Source organism: Tauraco erythrolophus, chromosome 13 (genome assembly GCF_009769465.1).
Source record: "Tauraco erythrolophus isolate bTauEry1 chromosome 13, bTauEry1.pri, whole genome shotgun sequence".
In the NCBI taxonomy this organism is placed as follows: Eukaryota; Metazoa; Chordata; class Aves; order Musophagiformes; family Musophagidae; genus Tauraco; species Tauraco erythrolophus.
In genome coordinates, this window is record NC_141477.1 from 11,087,889 (window position 1) to 11,102,745 (window position 14,857).

The 14,857-nt window shown below is 40.3% G+C and overlaps 1 protein-coding gene across 1 annotated transcript in view; it reads left to right on the plus strand.

The window, feature by feature from the left end:
• Positions 1 to 14,857, plus strand: part of TAF1 (TATA-box binding protein associated factor 1) — a 39,700-nt gene that overhangs the window by 18,637 nt on the left and 6,206 nt on the right. Inside the window, 26 exon segments of the mRNA XM_086619868.1 lie at positions 240 to 440; positions 1,337 to 1,478; positions 2,227 to 2,357; positions 2,884 to 2,964; positions 3,379 to 3,528; positions 3,690 to 3,711; positions 3,714 to 3,808; positions 3,988 to 4,163; positions 4,857 to 5,098; positions 6,391 to 6,598; positions 6,882 to 6,922; positions 6,925 to 6,975; positions 6,978 to 7,045; positions 7,212 to 7,292; positions 7,294 to 7,341; positions 7,343 to 7,425; positions 7,682 to 7,790; positions 7,993 to 8,091; positions 8,817 to 8,994; positions 10,332 to 10,399; positions 10,779 to 10,901; positions 12,015 to 12,039; positions 12,042 to 12,106; positions 12,182 to 12,266; positions 12,771 to 12,838; positions 12,921 to 13,037. Coding sequence (XP_086475994.1) covers positions 240 to 440; positions 1,337 to 1,478; positions 2,227 to 2,357; positions 2,884 to 2,964; positions 3,379 to 3,528; positions 3,690 to 3,711; positions 3,714 to 3,808; positions 3,988 to 4,163; positions 4,857 to 5,098; positions 6,391 to 6,598; positions 6,882 to 6,922; positions 6,925 to 6,975; positions 6,978 to 7,045; positions 7,212 to 7,292; positions 7,294 to 7,341; positions 7,343 to 7,425; positions 7,682 to 7,790; positions 7,993 to 8,091; positions 8,817 to 8,994; positions 10,332 to 10,399; positions 10,779 to 10,901; positions 12,015 to 12,039; positions 12,042 to 12,106; positions 12,182 to 12,266; positions 12,771 to 12,838; positions 12,921 to 13,037 — 2,757 coding nt within the window.

Here is a 14,857-nt window from a genome sequence, read left to right on the forward strand (position 1 = left end):
AAGGTCAGTTCAAAGAGCCCTTCAGACTCTTTCTGCATTTGTTCTAGGTCTCCTTATGCTTTTGTGCTTCATCCTGGGTTATTCTCTGCATAAGCAAAAAATATTCTGACTGCACATCTACATATATTGTGATACAAATGATGGTGTACCATTTTTTTTCCCAGATCTTTTTTTGTAGATTGAGTTACAGAAAATTTGATCAAAACCTGACTCAAACTTCGATTTGTTTCTCTTATTAGGCATTTGAAAACAACCTTTTCCGTGCCCCTATATATTTGCATAAGATGCCTGAAACGGATTTCCTGATCATCCGGACACGGCAAGGCTATTATGTTCGAGAATTAGTGGATATTTTTGTAGTTGGCCAGGAGTGCCCACTTTATGAAGTACCTGGCCCCAACTCTAAACGTGCTAACACCCATATCAGAGATTTTCTGCAGGTATGTGATAAGAGACAGTTTGGGGATCTGAGAGGTCTTTGGAGAAAGCCCGTGGCGTAGGCATGGGCCTCATCTGGACAGCTTTGATTTGAGAAGCTCGTTGCCCTGCTGTGGCTCCCTTTGTGTTTTGGTTTGGTGTTCTTTTTGTTGTAAGGTGAGAGCACTACAAGAGTTGGATGTTAACCATACAGACCATCTTGGTTGTCATTTAACCAATGATTTATAGCATGCTGTTTCTGTTTGCTTGCATCCTATCTGATGTGACAGAGGCTTTTTATTAGACAAAATAACAGGTTATAAGATTATATAAAAGTGTAGGAAACACAATAAATTAGAATGAACTTTGAAGTGGTTGTGCTGTATAAAATAACAGTTACATGGTTTTTACTAAGAGGCAATTAAGGAATCTTATCACAGTTCTATTACATAGCACAGAATTAGAGTTGCTTCGTAGGTCTTTGCTGATTTCCTAGATCTTGAGGCAATTACAATTTGGGACTGTCTGAACATTCAAATAAATATCCCCAAATTTAGATTTTGGAGAAAATTTCTGGTAATTTACTGTCAGTTTAATTCAAAATCATAACTCAAGAGGTACTGGCAGAGCAGGAAAATCCCTGCCGATCCCAGAGTTCAAGTTTCTGTACCAAAGCATGAACATTTCTAATGTGATAATACAAAATTTCAAGACAAATACTTTTTCCACATCTCATTCTCAAAAATAGCTGAACCTGAAGCAGATATGTGGCTTGGAAAACTTAATAAGTAAATTTTATAAGAAACAATGGGTTTTCAGTAGGAAGTCTGAAGTAGTCACTAGAAACAGCATTGTCTGTACTGTCTGCAGGTTTGTTGCATTCTTTCTTCGGACATCACAAATGAGTCTTGTTTTGTAGGTTTTTATTTATCGCCTCTTCTGGAAAAGCAGAGACCGTCCTCGGAGAATTCGCATGGAGGATATCAAGAAGGCCTTTCCCTCGCACTCAGAGAGTAGCATCCGAAAGCGGCTAAAGCTTTGTGCTGATTTCAAACGCACAGGTATTTAAAAATTTTATGTGGCAGCCAGCCATTCTTTGCTGCTCTTGGAGTTTCAAACAGAGCAGGAGGAGGCAACATCTCCTCCTGTTGAAAACATCTATTTCAAGAACCAAAGTGTAATCTGATAGGTTTTTTGTTCCAGTTTTTATAAATGTACATTTTCTTTTGACATAAGTGTGCATGATGGTGAAAAGTGACTACAGTTTGGATGGGTTTTTTTTATAACCCTTTGGGCAATGATTTACTTGTAAAGTGACAATGTACGACACCAACACACGCACGCGTTCCCTTCCCTCTGTGCATGGCTGTGTTGTGTTTTGCAAGCAATACATGCCAGTAGAAGCTTGTTCCATCTTCATGTGTCTAATAGAGCTCTGATCTTTGTGTATGCAGAATGATAAACAGATGGTAATACAAAGCTTTTTAGCCTAGCCACAGGGAAAAGTAGTTTGAGGTGAGGAAGTGGAAGGTGGATTAAATGCTTTTGGAATGTAGTTTATACACTGAACGAGCGTGCATGCATGAGAGTTTGCTGATACAACAGGTGCTAAGTTAGGGGGCATTGATTTAGACAAATGCTGAACGAAAAAACCTATCACTTTTAGTGGTCTAAGTGTCACAGATTTGTCATACTTGCTCCTTTTGCCATCATTGAAGCAGGGTACCAAATCTTGAAATACAGTTAGGATTATGATGGAATCCAGCATCTGTGAGAAACTACTCAGTGTTTGATCCGTGCATTTTTCAGGGATGGACTCAAATTGGTGGGTTTTAAAGCCAGATTTCCGACTGCCGACAGAGGAAGAGATCAGAGCAATGGTATCCCCAGAACAGTGCTGTGCTTACTACAGCATGATTGCGGCTGAGCAGCGGCTGAAGGTAAATGCTCCTTGCAGGCTATAAGGCAGGTTATGGACAAGTAGTTCCGTGAAGGATGAGGCTAGATAACACCTTCTGCCTAAGGCTAATTTTGAAATAAAGTACGGAAATCAGCTTGCTAAGTTTTCTGTTCCATAAAAAGGGAGTTAAGTTCTTAAAGACACAGGGACATTACATTCTTACCACCTATTGTTTAGATATTGAGTTAGCTACGCTCAAAGGTAGTAAAAGGAAGGCCATATGAGAAGGGGCTTATGTTTTTACCTTCCTACAGCAGAAAGTAACCAGTATGTGGCTGTGAGAGAGACTGGTTTTTGAAGTTGAGTGCAGTATTTAATTAGAGAGTTCGTCAAAATACTGGGCAGTTTGACATCTGTTTTACTGTGGGTCACAATGAATCTTGTGAACAACTGTCTTATTCAATGTGACAGGTGTCTGCAAGTGATTCATAATACGCTTCTAGATCTCTGTCCAGTAACATTTTTAAGACTTTAGGTTCTCGTTTTTTCCTAATATTTCTCTGCAGGATGCAGGTTACGGGGAGAAATCCTTCTTTGCGCCAGAAGAGGAGAATGAAGAGGATTTCCAAATGAAGATTGATGATGAGGTATTGTCAGAGTGATTCATGAGCATGCATACCAATATACAAATCTGCATGACAGGAGAGAAATGAGGTCTTTAAGGCTAAAGGTCATACTTAAAGTAGGATTCTGTAGTTCAGATGTTCTTGTGACTTTCCTGGGAGCTATGCTGCCAAGCTTATACCTGTGTTTTGGGATCCTTCTTGCCAGGTCCTTTCAGGACTAGTTTTTTTTGCCTTAAATGCCTTTTGTGAGTTATCTAGCTGTTTGGTTCTTCATAGAAGTTTCATCAGGGCAGCTGAAAGATCAAGAAGTGGATGCACGCTCATTATGTCAGTTGAAAAGTTCTCAGTGTAATTGGAGGAATCCAAAATAAAAAGTGTGGAATTCTCCTCGATGGTAGCAGAATTGTGAGAGCATGTTTCTCTTCTTGCTCGCAGGTGCGAACAGCTCCATGGAACACCACACGAGCCTTCATTGCTGCTATGAAGGGCAAGTGCCTCCTAGAAGTGACCGGTGTAGCAGATCCTACTGGTTGTGGTGAAGGATTTTCTTATGTGAAGATTCCAAACAAACCAACTCAGCAGAAGGTATAGTTCCCAGGTTGAGTTGGACAAGGAACAATAACGGGGAAGTCATGTGGGAGAAAAGGAGTAAATATGAGGCTTCAGGAAGAGAAAATACCAGAAAATGACTCTAAGAAAGACTGTTATCTGATGACATTAATATATTGCCATCTTCCTCTGAACAGGATGATAAAGAACCTCAGCCAGTGAAAAGACAGTGACTGGGACAGATGCTGATCTGCGCCGACTTTCTCTCAAAAATGCCAAACAGCTTCTGCGTAAATTTGGAGTGCCTGAAGAGGAGGTGAGCATGAACCTGGAGCAGGTTACAGAGTTCTTCTTCACTAACAGATTCAGAAGCTGATGGTGGAAGGAATGGATATGTTTCTGCTCTGACCTTGTGTGGAAAGAGTTGAAATCCACAGTCAGCTACCTCAGTTGTGTGTCTCTAAAGCCATTTCTAATCTGTCTTCCTCTTTCCAGATAAAGAAACTGTCCCGGTGGGAAGTGATTGATGTGGTACGTACGATGTCTACAGAGCAGGCTCGTTCAGGGGAAGGTCCTATGAGCAAATTTGCACGTGGGTCTCGGTTTTCTGTAGCAGAACATCAGGAGAGATACAAAGAAGAGTGTCAGCGCATCTTTGATTTACAAAATAAGTAAGTTCTTATCTTATGTTTACAGCCTTGAACCCCACCCTGTCCCTGCCTTAAAAATCCAGAACTATGTATGCCCGGGGCTCACTGATATGTAGTGGTATGGATGTTGATTCAGCTGGTTGGACCCACAAAAGACAGCACTGAGAAAGAGGGCTTTGGCTGTTAATAGAAACTTCTGGGCCAGCCTCAGTGTCTTGCTGTTGTAGAGCTTTTGGAAAGGTAGAATGAGTTGCATGAGATATTCCACTGTTCCACAGAGCAGTAGTTCAGCACTCTGTTTCCTTTTTGTGGTTTGTTTGTTGTTTTGTTAACAGCAGTTTTGCCATCCCTCGTGTGGGTAGCATGGTACCAATTCTATGTCCTGTTCTTTAAAACTGCCAGAAGAATTCATGTGTTGTTCCTTGTTCTGGCCCAAGACCTGAGAGTGGGGAGGGAATATAGCACTGTTGATGATGAGGAGATCAACTTGTTGGAGAAGATTGGCTTGGAACAATTGATCTTTTGGACATGGAGATTACAGGAGGACTGAGAAGGGAACATGTTATGGCTATTCTTGTAGTAGTAATTTGCAACATGAATTTTCAAACCTTGTGTCGTTTTTACCTTTCTGTTTCTGGGAGGTAACAGGCTGATTTTTTTCTTTTTTTTTTGCGAGGAGAGGACTCACTGACTTTCAAGGTGCTTCCTGTTCAGGGTTCTGGAATCCACTGAGATCCTGTCAACAGACACAGATAGCAGCTCAGCTGAAGACAGTGACTTTGAAGAGATGGGAAAGAATATTGAGAATATGTTACAGAACAAGAAAACTAGTTCTCAGCTCTCTCGGGAAAGAGAAGAGCAGGAACGAAAGGAATTGCAAAGGATGCTTCTGGGAGAAGACAGTGGCAATGACAAAGAGAGGGGCAAAAAGGACAGAAGAGACAAAAAGGGGCTATGTAAGTAACTGAAGCCACCAGAATGTGCCTGGGAAGAGATGCACAACTTTGTCAGGCTGTAAAGGGTGCTGATCTGGCCTCTCAGATGAGAGTGTGGGTTCCTTACAGAGACAATGTAGACATGCTTATCTGGGGCTTCTTCCTTCTCCTGAGCAGTTACTGGCTGAAAATGCATTTAAAGTGTTTTCTTTGCTCCATAGATTTGCTTATTTTGAACTGTAAACTTACTCTGGTATTTCTTTAAATACTCACTAATATGATCAAGCAGCTGCTTGCTGCTTAAGTGTCCCTTTTTTGGGGATGGTGGTGGTGGGTTTGTTTTGAGTAGTTTTTCCAAGATGCGTTCATAAATTGTTCCTGCAACCAACTTAAGGTACTCTAATTGGATCTGTGTGTAGACACAGCCATGTATGTGAAACAGGCACAATACACAGGCTCATAGCAGTGTCTGTTGTACTGTGTGCTGCAGCAGTGTGTTTGGGAGGTAATTGGGCAGCTGCCAGACTTGGATCTCCTGGAGATGCGTTTGTTTTAAGTGCATTCCAACAGAGAACTTGGCATGTCCCTAACCGCCAGGTAAAAGTGTTCGACCTGTGAATGAACTTCTGTCTGTATGATGGTACTCATGGCCACTGTTACTTGTTGCATGTGTATGAGCAAAGTTGAGCTTTGCTGCAACTGGGTCAACATTATTGTTACTGTTGGGAACCCAGAATAGGATTAAATTGCTATTTAAGTAATTACTGGAATAATTTAGTAAGGAATATGTGGAAGATTTGCTTATGATTGTTGCCTTATGAAAAGATATCCAGTGTTATTTTGAACAAAATCTCTCCACCAAAATTATAGATGGTGCTGGAAAGATTCTGTGGTCACATGAGACAAGGCTAGCTCACTGGTTGTAGCACTAGTTGGACAACTGGATAACTGTTGACTTTCAGTTTCTACCAGGTCTCCATACCTGTGATCAAAACCACTCTAACTATGAGCAATCTGCAGGGTCATGTTGCAGTTGCTTTACAGGTTGCACTTAGGCACCTGTGGGTCCTTGTTGACTGTTCCTTCTGGCTTTATAGTCCATGTGGATAAAAGTAGCTTGCTTTTGTTTCAGATTGATATATGTCATGATACAAGAACATGAACAAGCAAGGGAAAGACTTCTGTTGCTTAGGTTTTCCTGAATTTGTGTCTTGGAAGTTTTTAAGCCAAAACTATCTGCTGTATTTAAACAATGATGTTTCTACAACGTGGAAGAAATTAGAAGTAAATAAAACACTCTCTCGTAGCATCAGCTTCAGGAGCCTCAGCAAACTCTCACAAAGATGATGACACTGCCTCTGTAACCAGCCTTAATTCCTCTGCCACTGGCCGCCGCCTCAAAATCTATCGCACGTTTCGAGATGAGGATGGGAAGGAATATGTGAGGTGCGAGACAGTTCGGAAACCTGCTGTTATTGATGCCTACTGCCGAATACGGACTACCAAGGATGAAGAGTTCATGTAAGACCTATTTGATTTTTTTCTTTTTTTTTTTTCCTTTTAAACTTTGCCCATAGGCTATTCATTCTATTGGCAGAATGAAGAAATGTAGAATTGAGTGTAGAAGCCTAGCACTGTATTTGTGTAGACAGAGAGAGATTTAATGGCTGTCCATTCAGACGGTATTATGAATTTTGTGCAGTGATTGACCTGGCAAAAGAGTACCTGGTAAATCATCAACTCAGATGAAAAAATTGTGTGTTTTGATTTGATTTGTTTTTTTGCTCTTTTTTTTTTCCCCCAGACGAAAGTTTGCTCTATTTGACGAACAGCACCGTGAGGAAATGCGAAGGAGCGGCGCAGGATCCAGGAACAATTACGGCGATTAAAACGGAACCAAGAAAAGAAAAACTCAAGGGCCCTCCAGAAAAGAAGCCCAAGAAAATGAAAGAGCGTCCAGACTTGAAAGTAAACATATCCATACGTAAAGCCTGCTAACTGGTCTTGGGTATTGGAGAGTTTTCTGTTCTAGTGATGTACTAAGGTCTGACTAGGGAATTTTAATGATACTTTGCCTCTGAACTAGGAGCCTATGTACGAATTCTGATCTGCCATCTTTCTTGTATTTTTTCAGCTAAAATGTGGAGCATGTGGTGCAATTGGCCATATGAGGACTAATAAGTTCTGCCCTCTTTACTACCAAACAAATGCCCCACCCTTCTAATCCCGTTGCAATGACAGAGGAGCAGGAGGAAGAGCTGGAAAAAAACAGTCATTCACAATGATAATGAAGAACTCATCAAAGTAGAAGGAACAAAAATTGTCCTGGGAAAACAACTGATTGAGAGGTAAGGGAAGAAGCAGAGATACTGATTGGTGGTAAGAAAAAACAATTAGAGTTCAGTGCAGAATACTTATACATCTACTAATCGCAGGAATAGTGACAGGGCTTTACATACACTTTTCCTACAGTATTTCGATTGTGTATTGAGTATTGTGGCAGATGAGACCAGAGCCAATACTGAGGGATAAATGGTCTTGATTCACGAGAGGGCTGGAGAAAGTATTACGCTTTCTTTTTTTTTTTTTTTTTTTTCTACCTAGTGCTGATGAGGTTCGCAGGAAATCACTGGTCTTGAAGTTTCCTAAACAGCAGCTTCCTCCAAAGAAGAAGCGGCGAGTAGGGACAACCGTTCACTGTGATTATCTGAATGTGAGTGAAGATGCTACTGAGCTGGTTGCAACATCTCTGTTTCTGTTTGTACCAACTGGCCAGTTTCTTTACTACTCCTGTGCATCCTCTGCATGCAACACAGATACCTGCCCAGTAAATTAACTAAATTGCCTAGGATTTCTGTGGGTAAATATTTTGCATCTTGGAACTACCTTAATTTTTCTGCCTCTCATTTCTTTAGCGTCCTCATAAATCTATCCACCGACGGCGAACAGATCCCATGGTGACACTGTCATCCATCTTAGAGGGCATCATCAATGACATAAGGGATCTTCCTAATGTAAGTTTAAGCTACGAGACCAAAAACATGTGCCTTAAACAATATGGTTGAAGTAGGTTATGTGTTGTAGACACCAAAATTAGAATAGACTTTTCTCAGGTGAGTGGTGTGCCACCCCTTTCCCCCGTGCCCTGCACACAGTTGGTATGCATTATTTCATAAGTTTTCTCAGCTCAGAATCTTTTTTGAGATGAAAACGTCCATATCAGAAAATAATGGTGAATAGTTCTTTATGGATGCATATTTAAAGCCTGGGATGTGTTTGTTTTTTGGTTTGGTTTTTTTTTTTTTTTTCAACAAAACCAGAACAAGATGCATAGCAATGTGGAATACTTTTATATATGTGACACTGAAGAAGATTGTGTACTTCACTGTTTCTGACCAGGTTTTACCAGAAACTTGCAAAATCAAAGATTAAATGGAAGATTTGAGTTGAAATGAGAATTTAAAGTTGTTTCTTGACTTTTGTGCTGCATAACCAAAAATATAATCTGAGAATTCTTCGTTAAGATTTTTCTTGATAACAATGGTATTGAAGAACATTTTGTAGAAGAAAGTGATAGCCACTGTGGGGCTGAGCTTACTGTATTTTCCCTGATGCAGTTAAGGAACCGATTGTGTAAAGGTTTTATACATTAGTGCCTATTCAACTGTGGAGGTTAAACTGAGATTAGCTGTGCTAGTACTGTGTTAATAAGCTTTGATTTTTTTCTTTTCGTTCTCAGACATACCCCTTTCATACACCTGTAAATCCAAAAGTTGTCAAAGATTATTACAAGATTATTACTCGGCCCATGGATTTACAGACCCTGCGTGAAAACGTTCGTAAGAGGCAGTACCCATCCCGAGAAGAGTTCAGAGAACATCTAGAACTAATTGTGAAGAACAGTGCGACATACAATGGTAGGCTATTAACAATGCAGGGTAACTGTTTCTGCTAATTTGTTGTACATATATGAAGCGTAGATCTTTAACTTTTAGAAATAATGAAAGCAACAGAAAAGCAGAATAAATTCCCTGTCAGATGGCAACAATAAGATAGTTTTTCCAGATATACCTGAAAGACTGTATTAATGTTAATGAGCTAATTCATAGATAAGAGAGAAGTGGAACCTAGCATTTAACAGTAACTAAATGATGACTGTGATGTATTAACTGAAGTACAGTTATGGACCTGTCAATGACTGAAGGCACTGGTGCATGTATTAAGTCAAACTTCACTGAAGCGAAGTCCTGCATATGCCCTTCATATAGAGTGAAGCCAAGCACAACATTGTTTTCTGTAGACTACGTTATGAGTGTCCTTCCTTTTTACTTTCAGATATGGATCGGTGGGGAGATACTTGTGAACTTTTCTCAATATTATGGTTTAGCGAGTGAATCTTTCAATACGAATAGTCACACCTTTTGAACCCATTACCTTGGAGCACGCAGCTTTGAGTAGAGTTTACTGTAATGATTTTACAATAAATTTTTCCCCATTTGAGAAGGTCAGAAAGCTAGTTAAAAAAAAAAGAAAACGCATAGATTCTGTAGTAGAACATGCATCTGCTGGGGAAAAGTGCTGATTCATTGAGCAACTATGGGTCAGCTGTATTCTGACCGCTGATGGAAGGGTCTTTGTCCAAAAAGTATTTATTCAACAGATTAAAAAACCTCCCAGTCGCATTGAGTCTCTCTGGGCTGTGTAACTTTTGAGATGACACTAACATTATTTTTACACCTAAGTCCCTATTTCATCCTAATAAATGAGATTTTTTTTCCTATGTCTGTTGCAAATACTTGTTTCCATGTCTGAGGAATCATGAAATTATTTAAAGCTGTGGTTTTCTGAATATTCCTTAAATGTCGATCTTGCCTTACTTAGTAGTTCTGCTTCACTGACTGGATTTAGTGAAGGAAACAGAAATTTAATGAGTTACACTCTGAAAGTTTGGCAAAGGTGGAAGGCATAGAGGCCAGTCTTCCACAGGTACAGCTGCTTTCCCATAGGATTTCCAAACCTTAACAGAATATTTACCCCAAGTGTGAATATTTGCTACGAATAACCTTTTCTCATATAAAGTCCATACTAAACTTTAGTAATTGTTTGTATTGAGAATATACATGAGGATATACTCCCAACTGTGCTAGAAATGTAATCAGTGATGCTTTAGGAGTAAAGATTAGTTCATACTGTGACATAACTGGCCTTTTTAATAAGTCTGGAGTGTCTCACTGTACTTGCTATGTGTTTGCAGGGCCAAAGCACTCACTGACACAGATATCTCAGTCCATGCTTGACCTGTGTGATGAAAAGCTAAAAGAGGCAAGTCTTGTGAATGAGTTGTGATCAGAGTGGACAGGGAGGGATGGTCAGGGGTGGTTGAGGGGTTTGAGGATAGACAATGTGAGTAGGCAAAATGCACGCATTAAGAAGAGTAGAAGAGTAAGGGAACTCCTCCCTCCACCCTGGGTGTATTGGATTTTTTATGATTTTAACAGTTCACATTGGAGTCTTTCTCAAAAAACAGATGCTTGTTTGTTACTCTAGTTACTTTATCTTGTATGTAGGTTTATATCTAGACTATTATCCTCCCTTATTTACAAGTGTCTTCATAAAAAGCTGAATAGGAGTCTCTGGGACAGAGTATGCTGATATTACCAATTATTAATTTAGGGTCTGATATTCCTTACTTTTATTGCAGAAGGAAGATAAACTGGCTCGATTAGAAAAAGCAATTAATCCTCTCCTGGATGATGATGATCAAGTAGCCTTTTCCTTCATTTTGGATAACATTGTCACTCAAAAGATGATGGCAGTCCCAGATGTATGTAGCTTGAGTAGAGTGTGTGTGTGATCTGCAAACATGCTGATTATAGTCCTTTGGCTGTATATTTACATTGTGGTTGTTAGTGCACTGCAAAAAAAAAAAAAGAGTACTCTGTCAGGGAGCTGCCCTGTGACTTTCTGACTGTCACAGACACGCTTGTACTCACCCCCTTTACTGGAGCAAAGGTCCAGAAGTGAAGGCACTCTTCCAGTTTGTTTTCCTGCTGCTGTTATTCCTGGGTAGTGCCTCTGTCAACCTCCCATTAGTATGAAGTCACTGACCTTCATTAAGCATGGTCATTATAAAACATAATCTTCTCCAGCTGCTCGTAGCACTTGCTTTGGTAGATCTCAAAGCACTTTGCAAAGGTACAGTTTTCAGGTGTAAATGAAACACAAGCTGATTTCTAATTGATCAGGTTTACCTAGTGATGTACTAATTCGTTAGTATTAAAAAAAAATCCAACACATTAAGCTTACCAAATAAAACCACACAGATAAGGACTTGAGTGTCATTCATTCATAATCTGTATTATGTCTGAATGGAGTAAAGAATGAGAGTCTGTAGTGGTTAGACTGAATGAGAGAGGGCTTATTGCCTGTCCTCTTTAAAACTTCGTTGGTCCATCTCTGTTGCCACCAAGTTCTCATTTCTGCTGTTTAGAAACAGATATTACAGTTTTCTATGCCATCACCCCATGATGAACTGTTAAATTTGTGTATACATAACCCCCATTGTGGGATCAGACCTAGGTTTCTATTCTTTGTTTATTGTACAAGCAATGAATGTTCTTGCTGGACACAGCAGTTATGTTGTGGAGGAAACAGTGATATTAAATAGAAAAGTCTTTTGCATGGTTATTATTTTGTATTACATGTTCCTACTGTCAAACAGGTAACAACAGGCCAAGTTAAAAATCCAACCGGTAGATCATTTTTCTGTGTCACTCCTGAAGCTAAATGATTGGATTCAAGATGCTTTGTGATAAATATTTCTCATACATTTTGAGTGTTAATCAGTTCTGGAGACTTGTTTTATGAAATTTGTAGCTCAAACTGTAAAAAATTCTACACAGCAGCTTTCTAAACTTGCGTGTTTTCTTTCCTTCAGTCTTGGCCGTTTCATCATCCAGTTAACAAAAGTTTGTTCCTGATTATTACAAGGTGATTGCTAATCCAATGGATCTGGAGACAATCCGCAAGGTGTGTAGCTTGAACTGAGCAACCGCTTGAGAGATATTTAGACTTGATTGCTTACTGGGTGACAATCTCTTCCAGAATATCTCCAAACACAAATACCAGAACAGAGAGACTTTCCTGGATGATGTTAACCTCATCCTTGCCAACAGCATTAAGTACAACGGTAGGTGGTGAAAATGAAACTTCAATTGCCTTCTGTACTTAAATGAATACATCTAGGCACCTGTTCTGTAGTGCTGTCAAAGCCCGTAGCTGTGAATTCTGAGCTTGATTGTTGCTTTCCTTTCCTACTGAGGAAAGAGATGCTTAAACTGATGTTTTCACTGTCATGTGGCGCTTTATTTAGCATCCTGTGCAGAATGAGGCAGTTACACTTGGGGGAGATTTTCTACTTGTTCAGTACACATCTCTGCCTCAGTGATTTGTTTCTGGGAATTTCCTTGAGATTGACAGGGTACAACCTTCCTGCCTCCTAAATCATATTTTTAATGCTGGAACAAACTGGTTGCTCTTTGTTAGCGGAATGTGAATCCTGCTTAGATCAGAAGGTGCTGGGATTTAGGGACCTGTGTTGTGAGAGCTGTGTAACCAAAACCAGTCTTTCTGTCTCAACATCTGGAACTGAGCAAATGTCAAAATGCATAAAGAGATTTGTTTCTTACTACAGGGCCAGACAGTCAGTACACAAAAACAGCCCAGGAGATTGTAAACATCTGTTATCAAACTTTAGCTGAGGTATGTGGACAAGTCTACTGTAGTATCCTTTGTATGTTTGAATTTTCTGTTCTGTAAACTTAGCAAGCTTCTTTGTCCTTAGTATGATGAGCACCTGACTCAACTTGAGAGAGACATCTCTACTGCTAAGGAAGCAGCACTAGAGGAGGCAGATCTGGAGAGTCTTGATCCTATGACCCCTGGTCCCTACACTCCACAGGCAAGTGACCAAACAATGTTTTCAGTTCCTTTTTTTTTAGTTTCAATCTCCTGGATGTTTGATCTAGAGATGCCTCTTTGTTTACTGTTCTCCATCTGTCTGCAGTTTGTCTTTTAGTAGAGTATCTTGTTGGATGGTGTGCTAACAGCTGTTTTTTAAGGATAAATATTAGAAGCAGTTATGATGCTTCATAGAGTGAGATACCTAAGATAAGGTAATTTCCCAAGAAACTTGCAAAACTGATCTCAAGATGAGCTGTGTACAGTCAGGTACAACTGAATGTTGGTTGGAAATACAAAGGCTGTGCAAGTGTAGCAGGTAGAAACGCTCTGAAGGCAAGCAGTGAAAAGGTAAGAACCTGAGGAAAAAACATCAATGCTGTAGTGCTGAGAAGTCAGAGAGCTGTTTGATGGGGATATTGCTGAAGAGGCTTATTGCTATGAGCAAAGAATCTGCCTAATATGGTGTGCAAGGATTATGTGGTGGGGTTTTGGTAGTGGGGGAGGGGCTGCAGAGATAGTCCCTGTAAGGAGATGCAAGAAGCTTCCCTGGCTCCAAAACCATTCGGACTCACTTCTGGCCAGGGCTGAGCCAATCGGCACCTCTGTGAATAAACACATTTAAGAATATGAGTCCTTCCCATGGAATCCAGTCGTTATCCAACAGACTCTTCCAGCACGGGCTTTTTCCCATGAAGCCATAGCTCCTTAAGGCACAGCCACCTGCCTGGTGTGGAGCCCTCCACGGACTGCAGATGCATCTCTGCTCCACTCTTTCTCTCAGCCATGTGGAGTCCTTTCCCACGGGAGACAATCCTCTATGAACTCCTTTGGGCGCAGGCATGTCAGCTTTGGCATGGGGTCCTCCACGGGCCACAGGTAGATCTCTGCTCCACCATTAATCTTCATGGGCTTCAGGGGGACAGCCTGCTGTCTCACTGTGGGCTGCAGGTGAATCTCAGCTCCGACACACCTCCTCCCACTCCATCTTCACTGACCTTGGTGTCTGCATAGCTGTTTCTCTCAGATCTCAGTCCTGTCTCTGCTGCAGCTGTGTTGGGTCCAATGAACCCTGGTTCTGGCAGAACAAACTCTGCCCAGTGGGTGCCCTGGGAGCAGGGCGCTTCGCAGCACTCCAGTCTGCAGCACCGCAGCCATCTCCAGATATTATTATTTTATAGCAAACAACTGGGTGTGTCAGTTGGGGTTTCTTATGTGTTATAGACCAAGTTAAAAGCGAAATTTGTACTGGAGATTGTGTGACAGACTGCTTTTTCAGTGTTAACAGTTTGGCAAAGTTTTATAAGCTATTTAGACTTTTTTTTTAAAAAAAAAAAAACAACCCGCTGCTTCTTGCCTTTGTCTGGTTGTTTTAAAAACATCAGTAAAAAACTTCCACTAGGAATGACAAGTCATTCCTGAAAAATAAAATGGCCTTTGGAATTTGCCTGATAAAATTAGGTAATGGTTCAGGGAATGTCATCCTAGTGTCTTAGATGTGCCTTTTGTTTATTTGAAAAAAATGTTGAAGTTCATAAGCTTTGGAAAAGATCCCTCTGCTAATAACTGCATGATCAAAATTTAAATGTTGTATATTCAGTGTAGGAAAAAAGCTTTCTTTGTGGTTGTTCATCCCAATTGTAGACCAATAATTTTTCTATTCTGTTCAAATCTGGGGTGATTACATCTGGAAAGTTGCATTTAATTTTAGTAAAGACAGAGCAGAAAAGAGGGACTTGAAGTTCAGGAACAATTTAAGCTCTCATAAAGATTATTTTTAAGAGAAAAATGAGTTTAAATTTTTTTTAAGCAATAAATACA